This window comes from Sinocyclocheilus rhinocerous, unplaced genomic scaffold (genome assembly GCF_001515625.1).
Source record: "Sinocyclocheilus rhinocerous isolate Xijiao unplaced genomic scaffold, SAMN03320098_v1.1 scaffold382, whole genome shotgun sequence".
Taxonomy (NCBI): domain Eukaryota; kingdom Metazoa; phylum Chordata; class Actinopteri; order Cypriniformes; family Cyprinidae; genus Sinocyclocheilus; species Sinocyclocheilus rhinocerous.
The window spans coordinates 611,118-635,835 of NW_015642829.1; the positions used below are offsets into that span (position 1 = coordinate 611,118).

General features: G+C 36.9%; 2 protein-coding genes and 1 long non-coding RNA gene across 8 annotated transcripts in view; 2 read left to right on the plus strand and 1 right to left on the minus strand.

Moving 5' to 3' along the window:
- The window catches only part of LOC107756757 (amyloid beta A4 protein-like), a 20,077-nt gene extending 3,903 nt beyond the window's left edge, over positions 1-16,174 (plus strand). The window contains exons 2-17 of one of the 2 annotated variants that reach the window (XM_016573974.1): positions 1,923-2,090; positions 5,291-5,420; positions 5,706-5,818; positions 6,214-6,404; positions 7,603-7,844; positions 8,071-8,241; positions 10,915-11,048; positions 11,778-11,852; positions 12,137-12,295; positions 12,481-12,609; positions 12,695-12,794; positions 13,517-13,720; positions 13,884-13,937; positions 14,024-14,094; positions 14,202-14,348; positions 15,684-16,174. In XM_016573974.1, the coding sequence (XP_016429460.1) occupies positions 1,923-2,090; positions 5,291-5,420; positions 5,706-5,818; positions 6,214-6,404; positions 7,603-7,844; positions 8,071-8,241; positions 10,915-11,048; positions 11,778-11,852; positions 12,137-12,295; positions 12,481-12,609; positions 12,695-12,794; positions 13,517-13,720; positions 13,884-13,937; positions 14,024-14,094; positions 14,202-14,348; positions 15,684-15,785 (2,190 nt within the window). In that variant the 3' untranslated portion in view covers positions 15,786-16,174. The remainder of the gene's footprint in view (positions 1-1,922; positions 2,091-5,290; positions 5,421-5,705; positions 5,819-6,213; positions 6,405-7,602; positions 7,845-8,070; positions 8,242-10,914; positions 11,049-11,777; positions 11,853-12,136; positions 12,296-12,480; positions 12,610-12,694; positions 12,795-13,516; positions 13,721-13,883; positions 13,938-14,023; positions 14,095-14,201; positions 14,349-15,683) is intronic. The other variant, XM_016573975.1, reaches the window with a different exon arrangement.
- LOC107756758 (uncharacterized) lies at positions 2,222-4,121 on the plus strand. The gene is made up of 4 exons (XR_001641861.1): positions 2,222-2,567; positions 2,696-2,942; positions 3,249-3,390; positions 3,475-4,121. It is a non-coding gene; the product is annotated as an uncharacterized LOC107756758 (long non-coding RNA).
- A 999-nt stretch (positions 16,175-17,173) lies between the features above and the next one.
- On the minus strand, positions 17,174-24,598 carry LOC107756759 (GA-binding protein alpha chain-like). 5 transcript variants are annotated; one of them, XM_016573978.1, is made up of 11 exons: positions 24,175-24,598; positions 23,203-23,304; positions 22,592-22,688; positions 22,317-22,461; positions 22,134-22,218; positions 21,450-21,677; positions 20,328-20,522; positions 20,182-20,235; positions 19,830-19,958; positions 18,628-18,820; positions 17,174-18,506 (listed from the first exon to the last, which is right to left on the minus strand). In XM_016573978.1, exons 3-11 carry the CDS (start codon positions 22,666-22,668, stop codon positions 18,245-18,247), a joined length of 1,368 nt encoding a protein of 455 aa, XP_016429464.1. In that variant the 5' UTR covers positions 22,669-22,688; positions 23,203-23,304; positions 24,175-24,598; the 3' UTR covers positions 17,174-18,244. The 5 variants fall into 5 exon arrangements, with proteins under 5 accessions (XP_016429464.1, XP_016429462.1, XP_016429465.1 ...); XM_016573976.1 differs by lacking the exon at positions 23,203-23,304 and having other exon boundaries at positions 24,175-24,597; XM_016573979.1 differs by lacking the exons at positions 23,203-23,304; positions 24,175-24,598 and adding an exon at positions 23,976-24,168.
- Positions 24,599-24,718: the final 120 nt, after the last annotated feature.

The following is a 24,718-nucleotide window of genomic DNA, read 5'->3' on the forward strand; positions in this document are numbered from 1 at the left end:
CACTCACTCTCTGTCTCTTTCTCTCTCTCTCTTACTCACTCTTTCTCAGTGACTTAGTTTCTGAATTGACTCATATTTTCATTACAAATATGTTTTTCTTTAGTCTTCCACTAATTTTCAGGACCTCCGAAAACTCTTTTTACCCCAGACATATACTTCTTTCTCATTTAGACCTATTTATCTGTTCCTTTCTTATTTTTAAATATCTTCCCATCCACTTCAAGAGATAAGATTGTATTTAAAACAAATCCTCCTTAGTTACCATAGTTACATATTTCCATGTGGGAAATGAAGAGAAATGTATAGCCTACCATTCAAAAGTTTGGGGTTAGTAAGATTTTTTTCTAAAAAGGAATGAATACTTTTATTCAGCGAGGATGCATTAAATTGATCAAAAGTGGCAGTAAAGACTTGCATTGTTACAAAAATGTAAATGAAAAATGCTGCTCTTTTGAACTGTTTTCAGTATTAATAAACAAAATGTTACTTGAGCAGCAAATCGTCATATTAGAATGGATCATGCTACACTGAAGTACTGTCTGCTGTGTAAAGACTGGAGTAATGGCTGGTGAAATTCAGCTTTGCCATCACAGAAATAAATTATATTTTAAAATATATTAAAATAGAAAACAGTTCTTTTAAATTGTAATAATATTTCACAGTATTACTGTTTTTCCTGTATTTTTGATCATGTAAATTCAGCCTGGGTTCACATATAAGAGGATTCTTTCAAAAACATACAAAAATATTACGGACCCCAAACTTTTGAACTGTAGTGTATAACAGTATATGCTTACAGTATATACTTATGTAGTATTCAATATTTTATTGAGATAGCTTCAAAGACTTACTTACCCCCTAAAAGCTTTTGTGTGATTTGAACACTAGCAACAACAGCATAAATAAAGCCTGCAAACAGTACAATAATAATCCTATACCAGCCACCAATAATAATAATAATAGATTTTATTTATAACGCACTTTATATTCAAACAGAATCCCAAAGTGCACCACATCATTTGTTCACGTCACAGTGCATGCTAGGAACTCACAAACCCAACATTGTTCAATATTTAAAGGGGTCATATGATGCGATTTCAAATTTTCCTTTCTCTTTGGAGTGATACAAGCTCTTGGTGCATAAAGAAGATCTGTAAAGTTGCAAAGACTAAAGTCTAAAATCCAAAGAGATATTCTTTATAAAAGTTAAGAGTCAACCACGCCTACCTAAAACGGCTCGTTCTAACACGGAAAGGCAGGGCATAGAAGAGAAACAATAATGTACAGTATGTGAAAAATAATGTGTTTTTTTAACCTTAAACTGCATAAACACATTTCATTACACCAAATACACAAAATAATGTTCTTTTTAGCAACATCATATGACCCCTTTAAGTGTTTACGTAGTCGACTCACTGTTTGGCTAGTTAGGACAATATTTGGTGCAATATTGTTATTGTTAATGTGTATGTGTGTAATTCAAAGTAATTTCCTTGTATCAGTAAATCAAACAATACTGATGCCTCTGTCCCAGTGGACTTCACAGAGTATGTTTTGTGGACATTGTAATATTTAGTACTAAGTAATTAGATGGGTAAACCTGCTGTTACCGACATCTATCAGATGCTCATAATCACAGTAACTATTTGCTGAATCCATGTTCTTCCAATCACATTTGCTGTTTTTCCTCTTTACATTGTCATCCTGTCTCTGTCCATAAGTCATATTGTAATTAGGACAGTCAATCAATAAAAATGTGATCTGGCTATTTCAATGATATGCTGATTAACTAATCAAGTTAATCACAGTTGATTGTATGTATCAGTATTTGCTTAGAAATGCCCCCCACATGAAGACAGCTGAAGATCATAGGCTTATGTGATAATGGTTCCTCATGTTACCGCTGATTGTGCTGTTGGCAGGTGCCATCGGATGACTCAGTGGGCTTGTTGGCGGAGCCCCAGGTGGCCATGTTTTGTGGGAAACTCAACATGCATATCAACATCCAGAGTGGCAAGTGGGAGCCGGATCCAACTGGCACCAAGAGCTGCATCAGCACCAAAGAGGGCATCCTTCAGTACTGCCAAGAGGTAATGAGAGAAAAAAGAGATATAATATGAGAATGAGTTTTGCTGCAGTGTCAGTGTTACTTGTCAATAGCTTACACAGATTGGAAAACATCATTGTATCATGACTACTTTAGTAATTAAAGTCAATTGACCCTTCGCTAAGCCCCGCCCTCCTTAGTTACTGTTGCTACGCCTGACAAGCGTCCGCGCCTGGCACGTCTATTACAGTATGTATGCACCGGTGTCAGACATTCCCAAGGAGATAATTAGTCATTTTTGGCGAACAGGTGAAATATCTGAGAAAGCAAGACAAAAGGGACTGCAGTATGCATTCGAGGGATATATCCACGACATAATATGCAACCGATTAGAGAATAATTTCATCAAAATTGAAGCTAAAGCCTATAGGTCCCAGCGCAAGCAGCAGCCGCCTCATACGCTGACCATTCAAATGGGAAACACACAAATTGAGGAACAGCTATGTTCATGCACAGCAGGGTAAGTGAAATTTGAAAATAATCTAATAATTATAAATCAAACAGCTTATCCATAAGTCTTGTGGAATAAACACAAGACATTAGCCTCACCACTTTGCAATGATAACATTCTCCCGCTTATATTTTTAGCGCTAGGCTACTGCTCACACGTCGTGGGTCTAATCTACGCCTTGGACCTGGCAAGAGCCAGAGATGCTGAGCTGAGCCATACATCATCAACAACACAAACAAAGTCCTCCTGCACGAGTCTACCACAACAGTGGCAAAAGCCAACGGGTAACAAAATAAGGGCAGTGCCAATATCATCGGTAGTTGTCGCTAAAGCCAATGAAAACCGTATGCGGCGACCAATCGACTGTCGGTATGCAGGAAGCAGGTAAATTGAAAATTATGTTTATGGTTATAGTTATGGGATTTGGCAGACGCTTTTGTCCAAAGTGACATACAAATAAAAACAATACAATAGTTAAAATTAACAGTGAACAGTTTTAAAATGTTGGTAAGACTACATTAAGGAGAATAGAAATAATAAACAATAATGTCAATTCAATCAATAGCCTAATGAAAATAAAACAATACTATAATATACAAACCATAACATTAGAGAGGCAGGTTTCCAAGTACAGCAAAGTTTTGTCATATAAAACCCCTAGCTTTGTATTGATAGGGTATTCTTTTTCAGGACCTTCTCAGGTACAGAGGAGAAAATTGCTTTATTAAAAAGGCAGACAGGAGCACCCATCAGCTACTTGGTAAACAGACCCCCTGTTGACATAACTGTAGGAGGAGAGAGATACCCACTAGGAAGTGGTTTGAGCCATCAGGTAAATGAATGAGATGAAGCAGTATTAAAGTAGATATTCTTTATTGTGTACTTTATATGAAATTCACTCAACTTGTATGTACAGGGCAGTGCAGGACAGTGCACCACGTCAGCGTGATCTTCCTTGACCACTCTGTAAACGGATGTTAAATCTGAAGGCTAGGTCTTTGTGGTCCAAATTTTGTCTTAATTTCATTAAGGTCAGTAACAATTGAGTACGCAGTGAAAGTTGTTTGATCTCATTATTGACACGTTTGTATGAGAGAGGAATGTGTGTTTGTGGTGCACTTGGATCAGTTGGAATGTTAAAAAATTGACACAAGCTGTTAAATTGCTCATAAGAAAACCCTGTGCAGTAGTGGAAATAATCAGGCACATGGCTTTGGTTTAAAATCTCAGGGTTTAAAGCATCTGAGGTGTGTGCATACTGAAGTTCCTTTTGAAGATGATGGAGTTGGCCATCCTTTGCCTCGAGTTGAAGCTTCAGATTTATGATGTCCTGCTTGTGATTGGCTAATGCGTCCTGCAGAGTTCTCAGTTCCTCTCCATGGTCGCCCATATCATGTTCTTCTGTAAATGACAAAAAAGAGAAAGGAAACATGGAATGTTACTAATTTATGTTATTTTCTTCTGTTTAACAGCTTCCTCTCCTTGACTCTGCAGGACCATCATCTGCGAACCAGCCGTCAAACGACTTCCCGGATTTCCCTCTGCCAACACAGCCGTCAAATTTCTGTGCAGTTTAGACCTATCGGACTGCGCCATCTAGAGTGTCATGCCAGAACTCTATAGTTATATAATGGAAATCACAGTAATTAATAGCCAAGGGCCTTCTGAGTATTACATAAGCATGTCAAGTTCTATTAAGTGGTTGAGTTTTGCAATGGCTGATGATTTTATTTAGATAGCTGTGTGGCCGATAGCCAATATAATGCCAATAACATTCAATGGTTTGGAGACAGTAAGAATTTTTTAAAAGAAATTAATACTTTTTTCAGCAATGGTGCATTAACTTGATCAAAAGTGACTGTAAAGACATTTATAATGTTACAAAAGGTTTCTATGTAAAATAAACGCTGTTCTTTTGAACAGAAAATCCTGAAAAATATTTTCAGTTTTCACAAAAACATTAAGCAGTAAAAATGTTTTCGGTATTGATAATAATAAAAAAATGTTTCTTGTGCACCAAATCAGCATATTAGAATGATTTCTGACATGAATAAATTACATTTTAAAAGAACTGAAAACCGTTCTTCCAGATTTTAATAATATTTCACAATGTTACTGTTTTAACTGTATTTTTGATCAAATAAATGCAGCCTTGGTGAACATAAGAGACTTCTTTCATAAACATAAAAAAAAATGTATACCAACCCCAGACCTTTGAACGGTAATGTATGTTTTCAAATGAGAGTGCATAGTACATACAAATATCTGAAATTAAATGTTTATTTTACAAAATATATACTGACAATTTAGTCAAAAATATTTGAACTCTAAATAGACCGTGTTTACACATCCCTGGTCTTATTGTGCAAAGAGAAATTTCTGCAACTAAATATCAGCCATAAAGGGGTTTGAGGTTTTGGTATTGAGAGAAAACGTGAAAAGAAAGGAGGAGTAATTGGAATTAATTATCGCCGACTGTGATGGGAGGAGGAAGGTGATTTGAATTTAAGCCACAAATTGTCATTTTTGCACATCACAATTGTTTATATTTTCTACATTCTGTATGAATTCTGACTTCCCAATGGTTAAAATCAAGGGATCTTTTTTTCTCATCATATAGCCTATTTTACTTGGAAATAGGTCAGATTGTGAAAGTAAAATGGGTTGCCAATGGCTTTTCTGTTTTCTGTTCAGCAGCATCTGGTAATTGTACCCTGACTTGACTCCCACAGGTATACCCAGACCTCCAGATCACTAACGTAGTCGAGGCCAACCAGCCCGTCAGCATCCAGAACTGGTGCAAAATGGGTCGTCGCCAGTGCCGCAGTCACACGCGCATTGTGGTCCCCTACCGCTGCCTGGGTACGTACGTGTGTTTACAAGGCTATCCTTCAACGTGATGCTTACATCAGAGTGCTCCGCCACTCCTGGGGTATTAACCTGGATTTGTGGAACATTAAACTAATGCTTTTAACGTGGTTGTTGTGTGATTTCCTATCAGCCTTCTGCATCAGATAAGATGAGATTCATCAAAACACAATAAGGGTATCAACATTTGCTTGTTGATATTTTACCCTGCAATGAACATATCAGCAGAAATCTATCTGAGCACCTGGTGAGCAAATGTTTGTTTTTGTTTTTTATTAGTTGGGGAGTTTGTCAGCGATGCCCTCCTCGTTCCAGATAAGTGCAAGTTCCTGCACCAGGAGCGAATGGACATGTGCGAGAGTCATTTGCACTGGCACACAGTAGCCAAAGAGGTCAGAGGTCACACCACATGACATTTACACATTCACAAAGTTTTAAAGCCACGGGAAGCTGTAATTTGTACTTGAACAAGCCAGATCTGGCACCTAGTTTAGTGTATCCCTATCTTACATGCTTCTGAACAGATGTTTATGCTATGACTTGAATTTATGTTTACTATGTTTAATATAATTTTTTTTTCTGTTTTTGTTAACCAGAAACATCCAAATATATCAATTCTGTTTGCATGTTAAATAATGGTGTAGGCAGATTATGATTGAATAGGATGTATAATTCATCCCTATCTAACCCACGAGAGTGTTCTACTTATAGCTATGATGACTCAGCAACTCATACCTCTCTCGCTTTCATTCTCCTTCGCTTGTTCTTTGTGGCTGCCCCTCTGCAGTCCTGCAGTGATCGTTCCATGAATCTCCATGACTACGGTATGCTGCTACCGTGTGGCATCGACCGTTTCCGTGGTGTCGAGTTTGTGTGCTGCCCTATGGAGGAGCAGAGGGAGTTAGACAGCGAGGAGCAGGAGGAGGCCAACTCAGATGTGTGGTGGGGCGGCGCAGAGGCCGAGTATACTGACAGCAGGTACACAAACACAAGTAGTTCTTCAAAGCTTTAAGAGTACTGACACTGTTTTCCAGACTAGTGAAAATGTTTATTTTTATTAAACAACGTTTTTTGTTACAATTTACAGTATATTAACAAGATATTTATAAATTATAAAACATACAAAATAAAGAAAAGATTTAAAATAACAGTATTTTTGCAAATTACTCTGTCTCCCCTTTGCTTTAATAACTGCAGCATTTGAGCTGCATGAACACCACAAGTTTGTGTAAAATCTGTTGATTATGTTTTCCAGCCTGATTTGGGAAAGATGAAAAGCATCTCATACAGCATATATTTCGGGGGTCAAAATTTATGCTAAATATAGGTTGGAAACAGTGCTACATATTTTCAAATTGAAAATGTATTCAGTTTCAGCTTTCAAATACCAAAATGTTTTGCCAAATGTACTTGAAGAGGCAAGAAAACACATTTATATATCAATATATGAAAGTGGCCAAAAATGTATGAAGAAATACAAGTGATTTATTGTAAATATATTTTAAAATTAAAATATTAGCAATAAATTTTTGGCCCTTTTTTTGTTATATAATTTTATATAATTATAATTATTTTAGTAATATAATAATATAGGATAGGGACAAATTCTCACTATTAGTTGCTTATTAGCATGCATATTACTAGCATATTGGCTGTTTATTAGGACTTATAAAGCACATATTTTGCATGACCATATTCTACATCCTTAATCTTACCCAATACCTGAACATAACAACTACCGTAAGTCGTAGTTAATAATGAGAACTGGACCTTAAAATAATGTATGACCGTAATATAATATAATATATAAATAATATAAATATATCGAATAAAATGAAATAGAAATCATATAAATATATCTTACTATTTTTGCCATATGTGATATTTGTGCTTTAATTGAAGAATATCTAACCAACTGAACAAAGAAGTTCTCATGACAAACTTGCTTGTTTGATCAATGACTAAGAAATAAATATTTTCTATATTAATAAAATGTAATCAATATGTTCTATAAATAAATATTTCACATTCATATTTAACGTTTTTCATGTTTAACATTTTCCACACTTCTAGAAATCTGTTCATTTTCTGGTTTAAATTCTATTTTGAATCCCATATTTTCAGTGTAGTCTCAGAAATGTATATGTCATGATCTTCATAGATTTTTGCATTACAGCGTACTGAGAGAACAGGCCCCGACCAAACCTGAGCCTGCAGTGACTGAGGATGATGAGGATATCGACAACGAGGAAGAGGATGTCTGGGACAACGATGAAGATGGTGACGGTGAAGATGATGAAGACGAGGAAGATGACGATGAAGACACTGATGAACAAGACACCAGTCAGCAGACCTCCAACGTTGCCATGACAACCACCACCACTACCACAACAGAGTCTATAGAGGAGGTTGTGCGAGGTGAGATTTCATATGTTGACATTATACATTTCAGTGGTACATTTCCAAACATTAAAAACACTAACATACCGTTATGACTACAACTATGAATACTAATGAGATCATGTGGCATTTCAAGACATGAAGTTTGAACCATCATTGTGTAGTTTCTTAGATAGGCAAAACTTGAGCAAAACGTTACAAATGAACACTTAAACAAATCCACTGAGTGTCTCTTCCCCATCAGCGGTATGCTGGGCCCCTCCTCGGTCGGGGCCGTGCCATGCCAAGCTATCCCGCTGGTATTTTGTGGTGCAGACGGGCCGATGCACCCCCTTCGTGTTTGGGGGTTGCGGGGGTAACCGCAATAACTTTGAATCAGAGGAATACTGCATGGCTGTCTGCAGCAGCAGTGTGTGTAAGTCCAGATGTCTCCTGAGAGGAAGTCCATCTCTCCGCTAATCAGCACATCGTCTTTTTCTCACTTTCTTCACTTCGTTCGTGCCAAACTCACAAGCTCAGCAGATGGCTGGATGCTTTAGCTCGCATGGATTACAGGTCTCTGTGAGGTGACTGTATAGGCAGAGCGTCTTGTTCTTTTAGTTTAACCTCCTGCTGTCTTTTCTGAGCACTGGAACTTTTCTTTAACTCTTTAACTCTCCATCTGTGTCTACAGCACCATGGTAAAAGAAATAATATTATTGTGATATAAAAATCAGGATTTAAAATAAGTTAAAACACTGGGTGTAGGGCTGAGTGGTGTGAGACTAGTTAGTTTTACAGTTTTGATACTGTTCTGAATTTTTAACAAGGGTTAGATAATGGGAAGCTGTTTGGGCACTGATGCTGGAATTAATATATGCGTATGTATGTGTAGCCTATGAGAAACAAGAGATCAAAAAATGCAGATGAGCTGAAGGCCACTGTCAAAGAAACCTGGGCTTCCATACCACCTCAGCTGTGCCACAAACTGATCACCTCCATGCCACGCCGAATTGAGGCAGTAATTAAAGCAAAAGGAACCTCTACCAAGTATTGACTACATGTACAGTAAATGAACAACTTTCCAGAAGGCCAACAATTCACTAAAAATGTTTTTTTTATTGGTCTTATGAAGTATTCTAATTTGTTGAGATAGTGAATTGGTGGGTTTTTGTTAAATGTGAGCCAAAATCATCACAATTAAAAGAACCAAAGACTTAAACTACTTCAGTCTGTGTGCATTGAATTTATTTAATACACGAGTTTCACAATTTGAGTTGAATTACTGAAATAAATTAACTTTTCCACGACATTCTAATTTATTGAGATGCACCTGTATATATATACACAGTGTGTAACTGAATTATACAAAAATAGGCAAAAGAGAATGGTTATTTATAATAATATATAAATAAACTGTGAAACAAATTTTTATAAAAGTGTTGTTTCGCTTTTATTTTTAATGTTCCTTTTTGAAGTTTGACATACTGAAGACAAAAATCATGTTACATTTTTGTATCATTAGCAGTGCTCAAAACTAAAAAAATATTTTGATAACTTATAAAAGCTAATCTGTTATTACTCATGCATAAAAATTACATGGTATATGCATATTACTGAGCTAACAACAGTTTGACTTAAAGAGTTACCAAAAGTGAGTCGTTCAAAACTTCAGAAGTGTACGTTGGATGATTTTTATGACTAGTCCCACAATGTTCTGGAATGCTCCAGAAAGCACAAGAATATTCCAGAATGTTACAGAAACTTCTAGAATGTTCCCATCCTTGCAAAAACAAAATATCTTTAAAATATATATATATACTGTATATATATGTGTGTGTGTGTGTGTGTGTGTGTGTATATACACTTCTAGAATGCTCCCATCCTTGGGAAAAAAAAATATATATATATATATATATATATGTTTTTGTTTTTTTTTTTACTAGATGGAAATGCTCTCCATACGGTAGTTACAGTGTATTTTGAGTGTCAGCCTCCAGAGGTTTCAAATAGATACTTTCCAATTTGATAGCGTGAATGTTTGTTTGTGCTTTTGTTTATTTGAGAGCACCTGCATGCCAGTGAGTGTATTTCTTTTAACCGCCTGAACACTGCATTTCTGAATGTACCTCCCCCAATCTCTCTCTCCATTTGTGTTTATCTCTGTGTGTGGGCCAGTGATGGAGCCATAGTTGGCCTCTGGTCAGACCAGTCTGTGGCAGCGGTTCAGTGGGGGGTTTCCGCTCGGTTAAGCACAATGCTGGACTCTGTGGGAAAGTGACAGCGGAGCAGCCCTCATCCTGACAGGGCATATTCCTCGCAGCCGGTCTGGCTGTTCCCGCATGCTCGCTGTCAGAAAGTGTCACAGCAGCTTCACAGGAGCTGCTACAGAATACACACACAAGCTCCACACACGTACAGCGGCAAAAAAAGCTTTTGGACACTTATGCCACACTTACATATGTCACTGCATTACAAAATATCAAACCACCTTGCATTTATTTTAAAGAAAGAAATTCACAGGCCCACTTTTCAAACAAAACAGTTTACAAAAAGACATCTGTTATGTTTAAAATAGTACAACAGTAGATATGCTGTTTAAAATTAAGACATTTTACTCTTAGTGGAGCGTGTCTGCATGTCTTCATGAAATTAAAACTGAAAACTGCTTACTTTTTGAATACTTTTAAATTCCTGGTCTTATTGTTCATTATTAATTGATGCACATTATTATAAATTAAGTTTTGCAACAAAGTCTAGTGTAATTTGTTTGCATATGCCACGTATTTAATGTTTTCTACTAAATGCAGTGACATTCATATATTATTAAGTGTCTTAAGTGTCCAAACACTTTTTGGGGTCACTGTATATACTGCACACAGATGTACCATACTTAATGATTTTCCAGCAGCTTTTAACTCTCTGAGTGCACCTTTGGCAAAAGCAATCTCACATAAATGTTTCTGTCTCTGCTAACCAGTTTTAACCTGCACCGGAACTAGCTGTTCTTTCCGACGAGTCTTTGCTCTCTTTGCCGTAAGGAAGATTCTCTGGCTCACATTTATCTGTTTTTTGACTTTCACCGAACAAGACTTCTCACTTTCTCTAGTGCCAACCATGGCCCCGAGCCCTGCTGATGCTGTGGATCGTTACCTGGAAGCTCCAGGAGACATGAATGAGCACACCCGCTTCCAGAAGGCAAAGGAGAGCCTGGAGGCCAAACACAGAGAGGAAATGTCAGAGGTGGGAACCTGAGTAGAGTGATACATTGAAGTTATATTGGAGGTACAGCAGTGGGGTGAAGTTCTCTTACAAAAACAGTGTGGTGGTAGTAGGGCTGGGCAATAGCACTGAAAAACATTTGATCATTACATACATATATATATATATATATATATATATATGTAATGTGTGTGTGTGTGATCTGTTTTTAACTACTACTATTTTTAGTAATACATTTAGTAATAAATAGCAATCTTTACCTGTATGTTTTTTACTAAAACATTTAAAGCATAAAAACGAAACATACTGTATATATGAACAATTTGAGTGACACAAATAAATAGCTAAATCTGAGTTTTGAATCAGTTCAGTGAAACTAACAGTTTGAAGTGATTCATGAAAATGTATCAACCATTTATTTGGAGCTTGGCAGTGTATAATTAAAGATACACATTCAAAGCAGAGTTTTTGTAATTTTATTCTATTTAAAAAAACAGTAAAAGATTGTATTTCAAAAAATTGTATTAAAATAGTATTAATAGTAAATGAATATTTAGTTAGGAGCAATTATTTATTAACACATTTTTTAAGTATTTACATCATTATGTTATGTTATGTTATATGTTATGTTACGTTATGTGTATTACCATTGTACATGTCCAAAAACATGGCAGTACCATGGTTTTTGTTAATAAGTGTTCAGAATTCAATTGATAACTCTGTCCTTCCATTTCTCTTATCTTGGTTCAGGTGATGAGAAAATGGGAGGAGGCAGAGAGACAGGCGAAGAATCTTCCTCGTGCTGATAAGAAGACCATAATTCAGGTAACCTTTTAATAATTGTGAATGGCATATATTGGCTGATGATTCATAAGCAGTGAATGGCGAAGAGTAAACAACATTTATTGTTCATATAATGTAGCGATTTATGAATCTGTTATATAAAGCACTTAGCAGGGTTGCGGTTTAAGTGCATTCAGATTTAGTAGTATAGCATACAGTTCCCATTAAAGTGGAGGGTGGATTTTCAAGGGGATTGAAAGGCTTGTGGTATTTTATTCTTCAGGATTAAATGGCTGCTGGCTTTGTGTTTATTCGTGTTTCTATAGCGCTTCCAGGAGAAGGTGGAGGCGTTGGAGAAGGAAGCGGCCGGGGAGAGACAGCAGCTGGTAGAAACCCACATGGCACGAGTGGAAGCTCTGCTGAACGACCGTCGCCGTCAGGCCCTGGAAAGCTACCTTAGCGCCCTGCAGTCTGACCAGCCTCGGGTATTCACACCCAACCATAGTCCTGAACTACAAACAAAATGGAATAAGTTGCACAAATGTGTTTACAGTAGTAATTTGTATCATTTGTTTGCCACAGTGTCTCTCATCTACTAATCTAATATCTGTGTTATGGATAACCGCTAACCAAGAAAAACCTGATTTGTCCTGTGTCCCATCCCATACAGCCTCGGCAGGTCCTCAGTCTGTTGAAGAAGTACATACGAGCGGAGCAGAAGGACAGGCAGCACACTCTCAAACACTTTGAGCATGTGCGAGAGGTGGATCCTAAGAAGGCATCTCAGATTCGGCCATTTGTAAGATTGTCAAGCTGTTCTTTCCTACTTCAGACATAAAATGGGTAGACACTTCAAACTTCATTTTGACCGCTTGTGCATGTAGGTGATGACCCATCTGCGTGTGATTGAAGAGCGCATGAACCAGTCCTTGGGGTACCTCTACAAGGTGCCACAAGTGGCTAATGAAATCCAGGACCAAGTCGGTGAGTGTGAGGTGGCTCTTTTAGCACTAAATCACTCACATATAACATATCATTTAGGAGAATGTGTTTTTTTTTAAACTGGGTTCCACTGATTTGGGAGAATTTAAAACGTCATTTTAAAAATAAGAAATAAAAAACAAATATGCACATAATTAAAATAATAATAATCTCTGTTCATCTCTCTTACCTGCAACACACATGCACTACTATTCAAAAGTTTGTGGTCAGTAAGATGTTTTAATGTTTTTGAAAGAAGTCTCATATGCTCACCAAGACTACATTTATTTGATCAAAAATACAGTAAACACAGACATATTGTGGAAAAAAATGATTACCATTTAAAAGGTTTTCTATTTTAGTACATTGTAAAATCTAGTTTATTCCTGTGATGTCAGAGCTTAATTTTTCAGCAACCAGTCTTCAGTGTCACATGATCATTCAGAAATCATTTTAATACGCTGATTATGTGCTCAAGAAACATTATTATTATTGTTAAAAACTGTTGTGCTGCTTAATACTTTTGATCAATTTAATGCCTCCTTGCTAAACTAAAATATTTATTTCAAAAAGAAAAGAAGAAAAACTTAGTGACACTTTTGAATGGTAGTGAATGCTTAGAAATTATATTAATTATGAAACAATGTATTTCATCTTATATTCAAATCTGCTATTAAGAATGTTGAAAAGCCCTGATTAAGGACTCTCGTCCTCTCTTTCTCCAGCATTGCTGATTCAGCGTGATCAGGCTGAAGTCACCCAACAGTTGTCGTCTCTCCAGAGTAAGATGAGGGTGAGCTATGGGAACGACGCCCTGATGCCCGACCTGCCTGACAGCACCACCCCCCTGGACACTCTGCCACCAGAGCAGGACGGCCTGGGCTTCATCCACCCCGAAAGCTTCAACCAGGCCAACACTGACAACCACGGTAAACATTTGCACACTGAATGCTGTAACTGAACTGCAAACTTTTAAAAGGCCCATTTTTATGATAAACATAAACAGATATTAAGTAACCAATAATATACAACTATATACTACATTTACATTACATTTAGAAGAGTCTGAACAGCTTTTTGTGTCTTGTTCAGTTGAACCCGTAGATGTCCGTCCAATTCCAGATAAGGGTCTGCCTACGAGACCCGGTAAGTGTGTACATGCTATTTTCAGCCATTGCTTTGTTTAATATCATATATTTAATCATTATGTTCCTATGTGTGGTTGTTTGTAGAGATTCCAAAGGTTCGTCTGGACATTGAGGAAAGGCACAACGCTGGTTATGATGTTCGTGACAAGAGACTGGTACAACAATTTACACAAATATTTTGCTAAAAATATATAGAGATAAAATACAATATATGTATCTCGTATTTCACATTTTACAAAGTAATAAATGTGTTTGTGTTCAGATGTTCCTTGCAGAAGACATGGGCTCTAATAAGGGGGCAATCATTGGGCTGATGGTGGGTGGAGTTGTCATCGCTACTGTCATCGTAATCACTCTTGTTATGTTAAGGAAGAAGCAGTACACTTCCATTCACCATGGAGTTATTGAGGTGAGACACAACATGTTATAAACATATGAAGACTCTAAGTCCGTCTGAGATTTTTCTTTCAAATCAGCTTTTTTTATCAGGCTCCTATGAAAATATCATTGGACATTTCTGAAAATAAGGCATTCAGTAACTGACTAATAACATTTTCTTTGCCATTAAAGTACTGAACTAATACGTAGGAGTCTGATAAAAATGCTCATTTAAAAGAAAAAGTCTCGGAAAGCTCTCAGATGGACTTAAGAGATTTTTGCATTTGAAGTTTTATATATTTCTATCGCCATTTTTTTTTTATTTGTAGACTGGGAAATGTCAAAAAAATATTACTGGTACATTATATTAAAAATATTAAAAGAAATGTCTGCTGTAGGCTCTAAAACATTGCATCAGAAAGAAATCACTCTTTCAACTAGAAAGTGCAGCCTTTTTAAAATGATTTAAAAATCATTACCCGTATGGAAAAATAATCGACATTTTCAAATATATTTAATAGCCAAAATAATATATATAAAATATATGTCAATATATTTACATGAATATATCATGTAATATATAAATATATTCACTACCAATATATTTTTGGCCATTTAAAATATATAAATATATTTTTAAAGCATTTAAAAAATATATTTTGACCTCCATATATTTCAGTCCAAGGAAGTACATTCATGTCATGTTTGAAAAATATATATATATTTGTTGTCTATACCGTGAATAAAAATCAACATAGTTTACATTTCTTCAAAAAATTACAATATTACTGTATATATAAAAATAAAGTAGGTTACTCTAGTAGGTTACTCCATCCACATTTGCATTTAGCTTAAATGTAGGCTACTCTAAGATTGGAAATGTCATTTCAGAAATGTATTTCATAGAACATGTATATAGCATATATTTAAAATATATTTTGGCCAGAAAATATATATTTATTTGTCGTATGTGTATCCACCATCATGAAGGTCTGGAAAAATGTCATGGAAATTAATCAGTAAAAAGGCATAAAACTATTAAAAATCAGTTTCACGTATTGAAATAAAGCTGAAATAAAATATAATTATTAGATGAAAACTTTTTTATTTCAGTTAGGCAACATTTTTAGTTTTTAAATACTAAAATTACTAAATCAAAACCTGAAATAAAAAATAAAAGCTAAATGGAAAATGGAAAAAAAGCACATAAAATTTATGAAACTTTAACATTCAAATAAAAACTAAAAATATAAAAGTAATGGGTCAAAATAATAAATATTAATAGTATATAAATAAACACTGCTGGGAATCTTAGTCTAGGTCTGAGCAAACACTTTTAATGACAACCTAATTTTTTCTGTCTCAGGTGGATGCAGCAGTGACTCCTGAGGAACGTCATCTCACTAAGATGCAGCAGAACGGCTATGAGAACCCCACCTACAAGTTCTTCGAGCAAATGCAGAACTAAAGAACCACTTCAGATCCCCACACTCCCCCTCACCACCAACCATCACCCCACTCTATCAGGACAGAGAATGCAGACTGATCCCTCATTCACACTATCGCTCCGCTCTGTCACCATGGAGATGAGAGTGGCTTCCATCACCTGACCATTTCATCCAATCGAATGAGCGCTCACTCAGTTTGCACAGAAGAGTGATGTGTCATTGCTGCCCATCCAGCCATCTGTCAGTACGTTGGTCCATCTGTGCGCTCCCATGCCTGTCCATCACAGCACTGTGGTGAATGAAGCGTTCTCTTTGCCCATGCTTTCCTTCTAACTTAACCATGATCATCTAAACCAGTGGTTCCCAACCCTGGTCCTGGAGGCACCTCAACACTGCATGTTTTGCATGTCTCCTTAATCAAACACACCTGATTCAGATCATCAGCTCATTAGTAGAGACTCCAAGACCTGAAATTGGTGTGTCAGAGAAAGGAGACATGCAAAATGTGCAGTGTTGGGGTGCCTCCAGGACCAGGGTTGGGAACCACTGCGCTAAACCATCAAGTTTTTTGTTTTTTTTTCTCTACTCTCTCGACCATTTTTGTTCCCCTCCAGAACTTCCTTAAGCACTTACGTCGCCTTCTCTTTTGTTTGCACGTTTCCTTCCTCCTCCCTCCTTCCTTTTTCTTGAGCACACAGATGATGCGGTGCTGTGTTTGGCTACATGAGGCTCCAACCACAAACAACCAGATGCCGAATAATGTACTCACTGTTTAGCTTTTCATTCAGGGTTTTTTTCTGGAAAAAAATTCAAACAATATATATGTATTAAAAAATCCATACATTGGAAAAAAAAAAAGGGTATAAAAAAACATTTAGAGATAAGAAATAAATGTTTGTTTTTATTTTGTGTGTAGTATGTATTGAATTAGGCAGAAACTAGCTGTATCTATATAGTGCATGGCAATTTTAACAGATGGTTTCTGAATCCAGACGCAGACTTTGACCTCTCTCTCATGTAGAGATTGTAGCTGGATTGTACATTTTATTGTCTTCTTGTGATCACATTTTAAATAAGTGAAAAAAATCTGCACAAGGATATGCTTTAATCAAAGTGTGCTTTTTATTTCTTTTGGACCATGCCACACACACTTAAATGGTTGCATGGGGCTGGAAAAAGATGTATGTATTGTATTATGAAGTGTAATATTAGCCCACGTTTTGGTTCTTTAACGTTCTATGCACTCTGCATATTTTTATTTTTTTTTTGAAGGGTCTAGGCCCTTTTTGCCTCATTAAGTTTTATTCCATGTCGGGATTTGGTATGGGGCCGGGATTAGGGAAGGGCGGTATGGAGTGCTGGTGGGATTTTGCTTCAGAAATAGCCACCATTTTTGGATTGTGTGATATTTGTCTCACTTTGCCCTCTTGTATTCCCCCAGTGTCTGTGATATTCACGAACACATTTTGGGACAAAAACACCTCACCTTCTCCCCCTCTTTTATTGTTTCACTGAAGTATCTCATAGCACCTTACAGGCCAGAGCAGATAGGAAGGAACGGGTAGATATGAAATATTAATGTAATGAATTCATGCCATGCGGTGTTTTGAAATGACCTCTTAATAGTTATTTCAAAAGTGCCATGATGTTGAAGAAAATTGTGAACTGTTGTAAAATACATTGTATGAGACACAGCCATTAACCAATTCAAACATTGTGCAGTTATGTCACAATGCACACTGCTCATTACGTTCCTGTATAGAATTACCTTAGCTCTAAAAATCTGGTGTTGAGCTGATTAGTAGATACTCTGAGGTGAGTGTCTGTGGTCAGTAGGGAACAAAGAAAGCTCTTTCTGTGACATTTTCCTTCAATGTCTATTCAAACCATTGGCTTAGAAGGGGAAAAGCTTTCTACAACACTAATTCATGAATAAAGTTTTGAATGTACATACAAACTCCTTGTGATGTTGTGTTTGGTGCACAAACAAGAAACAAAGGGTGTGTTTGATTTCTGCTGCATTATGCAAGACCAGGGCAGTTAAAAAACCAACTGTCTCTTTATTGCCCTCTGGTGGACAGTAAAAAGTACCTCACCTTGAGGGAATTGGACACTCAAAAATAAAAAAGAAAAGATCCTTTACAAATGGAAAATATCAAAATACACTGCCCACGTGGCTATCAAAAACAGAGTATATACAATGGAAATATAGCCGATGCTACCCTGCAGTCAGAGAACAAGCGTACAAAAACTGAAAGCTCATACGTGATCATCTATACTTTGTCTCTCACATCCACACAAACATTCGCTCTATAAGCATTTTAAGGATGCTCAAACATACATACACACTCGCAACAAAGCGCACATCCGCTTACAAACCCGCTGTTTCCCACCCTGCCCAAAGTCAAATGTTGAACCCGGTTTCCTCCCATCTTAAACTTGTCTCCTGATTGGCTGGGAATAACAAGCCACTCCCTCCTCAACTGTCTTTCTCCAAAGCTGCTGCAGCCAGAGTGACTGTGGTGACGGGCTGGCCTGTGGCAGTGGCCAGCGTGACTGTGTTGACGGACTGGCCGAGGCCGTGCAGCTGCACCCGGGCGAGTTTCTTCTGTTCGCACTCCGTCACCAGGCTGTTGAGCTCTGCGGCGCTGTATCCGATCAGAGTCCTCAGGTCGCACACAAACTTGTAGACAAAGCGCTTGCCCTGCACTTTGCTGATCATGTCTCCGTCATAGTAGTACCTGTTTAGGGGAGACAAGATTTGATGGATAGAGTTAGTGTTGTCATTTACATTTTTGCTGAATACTAGCTGCGTCCCTCCAAAAGCACCTAAACTAGAGAGGGGAAATTATACACTCGCACCTGAGAGCTCTGCTTAGCTTCTCGTAGTTCATGGTGGGCTTGTTCTTGCGCTGACCCCATTTCTGAGCTACCAGCTCAGGCTGATTGAGTTTGAACTCGCCCTCCTCTCCCACCCAGGAAATGCAGTCCCGAGAGTCCTTATCCGTCAGCAGCTCCAAAAGAAACTGCCACAGCTGAATCTGACCGTTATTACCTGAGATGACACACAACACAATCATAATCAATTCTACAGTCATTTATTAGAGTTTTGCATATGAGATGTCTATTCTTATTTTTCTTAGTAGAAGGGTTTGGCAAAATTCAGAATTTAAGGAATGGCTCCCATTAAATTCACAAGATGCGATTTGAATGGAACACACACCACAGGATGTTAAATTTGAATGGCAGAAAGAGGAAAATACTCTTCCACCATGGACCATAAAATGAAAGACAACATTAGATTATATAAGCATCCAACATTTCACCAATATGTATGCTACCATTAAAACATTTGGGGTCTTTTTTTTTCTTCTTTTTTTTATGTTGTCTCTTAACAAGGCTGCATTCATTTGATCAAAAATACTGTAAAACAGTAATATTGTGAAATATTACCATTTAAAATAAATGTTTTTTATTTTAATATATATATTTTTAATGTACTTTTTTCTGTCATGGCAACGCTGAATATTCAGCAGCCATTACTCTAGTCTTCAGTTTCATATTATCCTCCAGATTCTGATCATTCTAAAATGCTAATTAGGTGCTCAAATTTTTTTTTATTTTTTTTTATAAATGTTGAAACCAGTTGTGCTACTTATTCTTGTACAAACTGAGATACATATTTTTCATGATTCTTTGAGGAAAAGAAAGTTTAATAGAACACTTATTTGAAATAGATTTTTTTTTTAATCTGAAAGTTTTTTACTGTCACTTTTGGTTGATTTAATGTGTCCTTCCTGAATAAAAGTAATAATTTCCTTTAAAAAAACAATTATACTGGCCCCATACTATAGAACAGTAATTTTACATTTCAAAAATGAATTACTGATATCATCATCAATATTATATGACAATTTAATTCATTACAAATAACAAAATGTAATTTATACTAAAAAATAAATGTATTATTAAAAACTACATTTACACCACTTACATGCATTATTTCATATAAACATACTAATATTGATAAACCTGAGCTTTTACACATAAACATTTGTATGTACCTGTGCGGTTGCCAGGGGAGCTACGCTCCTCTCCTGAGATACGGGGGGCTCGGGGTGTTTTGTTGTGCTTCATCACCTTAATGGCTGTAGGTGTGGCCTGCTGCACAGGGGCAGGAATGATCTGCACAGCTGGAGAATAACAAGAAACTGTGTTACCCAGAAGACCAACACATGCTCCTTTCATCGAAAAGCTTAAGTGTTGCCTAGAGACACAAACTGCCCTTTAAGCAAATCATGTGCAGGTTATACAAAAAGTGTTATTCAAGAAGGTACTCAAAAGGTGCTTTTGTTGATAAAACTGAGCAGAAGCAACTGCAAAAACAGACCAGATTCAGGATCTACTGATACTCACGTTGATCAATGGTGACTGTTGCTTCCTGACCCTGATCCTGACTCGCAAGTACATCTGCACAGAGCATTAAAGAAATTAAAAACGGGCTAAAAATATTGTGATAAGAGAAGTTGGAGAACACACTCTCTTTCCTATGTGAAACTTACACTTGCGTAGAAGCTCCAGGTGGCTCCACAGGATCTCTCCGCTGGGCACTCTCTGGAGGAACTCCTCCTGGCTGAAACCACAGAGCTGGCGGCCGGGAATGTGAATGCCACCCACCTCCATTTCCTCAATGCCGAACTCTTTCATAACCCAAACTGCCCAGTGGATCACCTGATCTGCTGTCCACTGCACCGGGTCTGACAGACAGACACATAAGGCTCATTAAATGATACTGCTACTGACTAGGGATGTAAAAATGCACTGTTCTGACAATGAAAATGTATTACAACATTTACAGAATTGAATATTTTAAAGTTGATAATTTACTATAATAATACCAAGTGTATTACATGTTCATTTCTTAACCCAAAATAATTCCTGACTTATTTTCAGATGTGAATCTGATATGAGTTGTAACAAAATAATTCAATTGTGATTTCTTTTGCAATTCATTGCCATTTCAGGCTTCATGATGTATGAAATTTTTTAGTAGAAATGCATACACTACTGTGCAAAACTCTGGAGTCAGTAAGATTTTTTTTTTTTAAATTAATACTTTTATACAGCAAGGACACATTAAATTGATTAAGGTGACAGTAAAGACACTTTCAATGTAACAAAATATTTCTAATTCCATATAAATGCTGTTCTTTTGAACTTTCTATTCATCAAAAAATCCAGAAAAAAAGTATCATGGTTTCCACAAAAATATTTCAACACTAATAATAAGAAGAAGAAATGTTTCTTGAGCACCAAATCAGCAAATTAGAATGATTTATGAAAGATCATGTGACACTGCAGACTGGAGTAATGATACTGAAAATTCAGCTTTGTCATCACAGGAATAAATTACATTTTAAAATATATTGAAACAGAAAACAGTTATTTTGAATAATATTTCACAGTACTACTGTATTTTTTACAGTACTGTTTTACTGTATTTTTGTTCAAATAAATGCAGCCTTGGTGAAATTTAAAAAAATCTTAGCAACTCCAAACTTCTGAACACTAGTGTATGTGTGATATAGTACTCATCATCTGTGCCTACTACTACACTCTGTTACAAAATCCATTAAATATTTAGATTTAACTCTGAAACATGTTAACATCAATGGAAAACTCACCATAGGGAATGTTCAGTCGAACCTGCTCCTTGCGGTACCCTTCCAATGCGGCCGCCCAGCGGGTCACCTGCTCTGAAGTCTCATCAGGAATGGCAGCTCGCTCCACCGCAATCATGTGTCCATCCTCCACCAGATGGGCTTCCTCGCCAGCAGCTGCGTCTGGATCGATCACCACCTCCACAGTCTCCACTGGTTTCACAATCTCCAGAATATTCAATTTTTCTTCACCTAAAACAGACCACAAACCCACAAGAAAGTCACGTTTATATTAATGTTTTATTATTGCTGTAAATGGGTAGTTGCCGGATTACTTTTTTTTAATGAAGATCTATCTTAGTATTTAATTTATATGAATATATAAAAGAAACAATATCTTATGTAACTGGTGATTTCATTTCAAGTTTTTCCACTATTTTTAATCATGTTTTTGCCTTCCTTAATTCATTTTAAATGGTCCTTGGTGTGATTATTTTTTAGAAGTGCAAATACTCATGTAGTCCCTCAATTACTATGAGCTCATAAAAGCGGCATGAATAATTATAAAATAATTAGCTAAGTGCTGTTTACAACAGCACGTCACTCCGCAGGACACGTCAACTACCCAAAGATTTTCATTTGCCTGAAGGGCATGTTGACAAGTTGAGATTTGTCCAACAGCAATATGAGATCATTGTAAACTGTTACCCGGTTTCGTGACAATCTGCACGCTGAGCTGTACTGTACCATCTGTCTTCACTCCTTGATCGAACAGGCTGTGATCAGGATGCAACTGCATGAGGAAAGAAGCAGAGTCAGGGAGTGAAGAGCTTAATCCATGAATACAATGAGTGCACTCAAATAAGATTACATTCATATAGAAGAACATACTAGGATGTCCTGCAGACAAATGTCATATCCATCCAGCGGGACCTGAAGACGAGGCTCCAGTAACTTCTTCAGGTTACCGATCGGCTCATTGATGTCAATGTCTTGAGTAATCAGTTCAGCTGCTGTGATGGTTTGCTCCTCGATCCTGACATTTGGTCACATGAAACAGATCATTTCACAGGCACAAGACACACATTGCTCAATGAGATGATTCCTCTAAACACATCAAACAGAGAAGGGAAAAAAAGGAAGAGAAAGAATGAAAAAGCACTTACCCTTCCTCTAGACACTCCTGTTTCTCCCGTCCATCAATCTCAATTTCAATCATCTCCTCTGTCTCACTTTTTGACATCCCTTCAACTCCTTGTCCAACTATAAAGCAAATACATAAAAAATATAAAAGTTAAAAGACACATTCTTTTGCAGCTAATCACAAAAAAAGTGAACAAGTATTATCAGTAACACTTTACAATAAGGTCACATTTGTTAATATTGGTTGAAGCATTAGCTAACATTAAAGAACAATGACTCATTACCTTTTAATTTTTTACAGCATTTATTAATATTTGTTAATGTTAGTTTATATAAACACAACTGTTCATGTTAGTTCACCGTGCATTAAAAGATTTGATTTATAAAATGTATTAGTAAATGTTGAACAGTAACTAAGATTAATAAATGCTGTAGTAGCATTGTTCATTGTTAGTTTATGGTTTATGGTACAAATAATATTGTAAAGTGTTACCTAATTATCTTTACATGTATATACTTAAAAATAAAAACTGGAATACTTAATTTTACATTATGTTTAGCATTTTAATGAACACAAAGTAATACAAAACATACAAATGTGCCTAAAAGTCACTACATGGTCAGGTTAACGCACTCTTGCGTTCTAAGAAGTCTCTGAAGTCCAATAAACTCTCACGCAACACCGAGGCTTTGCTTGAGTACAGGCCCACCAAGACATTTTCCCCACATCAGCACTCTTATTAAACACAGGAGACGCACTTATTTATTAAACATGGAATCCATTTGTTCAATCCATTTATTATTTTAGTGTGTGGATTAACGCTTTATTAATATAATTTCCTCCAGCGACTGGGTGGGAAGACGACGCGCGAATCGATACAAACGCAGTTGCCATGTTGGAGTGCTTTTGGGTTTCGTAATATAACCGCAAAATTGGGCGTAAAAGACGACTTTTTAAAACTTCTGAAACTTCCAGGGGTAGCTACACATCAAGACTTTTGATTCTGGAAAGTTAAAACGGAAATGGAAGAAACGGAAACAAAACAAGAGAAGGGCAGATGTAAAAGCAGCCGGAAATCCTGGCCGAAGTCACGGCGGCTGACAGACTTCCGAAAACAGCCGTGCGACTGAAGAAACATCACGGTGTTTAATTACGCGGTTCGTGCGGAATAGAATGTCTACGGCATGTACAATCATGGATGGAATATGTATGTATACCTGGCCTCTTTGTTAGCTGTTGCTGACGAAAGACACGCCTGGTTGAACTGAATGTCTGCTCGCGCTAACTTTTACGGAAACTCGCGCGTTTGTTTTTCGCGACGAGTTATATGCGTCAACGACATATTTCGATGGACACAAATATATTTTAAATTATCCAGAATAAAGTTTACAAGTATGTTTACCTACTGCTTGTCGGGCGTGAGAGGGCTGGCTTACAATCAGTTCTGTTAGCACTCCAGCTAATAGCTCTGTTCCCTTCAGGATGCTAACAGTTAGCTCGCGCAGAAAGCGGGAAAACAGACACGCTTATAACCTCACACATATGCAACATACTCATTTTTGACCGCGTTTAGCTCACATTAATTAGTATTGCGGCCCGACGTACCTCTTTATCCCGTTCAGTAAGTGCTGTGTTGGAGTTTTGCGCACTAAAGCTGGGTGTCAGGGGCTATAGTTTAGTGTGTGTGCTAATAAGTTGAGTGAATGTTCATGCTGGTTTTTGGTCAACATTGCATTGGGGGCGGGGATGAGCAGGAGGCCTTGCTGCCCACTGACAGCAACATGTACAACCCCACTCTGTGCAGTTTTTAACTATGTATCATAATATATAGTTACTTGTTTATTTGTGCCAAAAAAAAAAAAAAAAGCCAGCACCAGATAACGGAAGGGGGGGACTTTAACAGTGCCTTAAGTGTGATCGACGCATTACTGGATACATATGTAAATACATATTTATGTCTTTATCTTACTCAATCTATGTGTGTTAGTTTGTTTTTTTATGTGTATATTTGTTTATTATCTTATGTGTGTGTATGCATGTACCCCAGAGCTCCTTGAGCTCCTAGTGTTTGTGCACACTTAAATAAAGCACATTTTATTCTATTCTAAAGAGTGATTTGAATTATTCCTGCTGATGGACATTCCAGTGC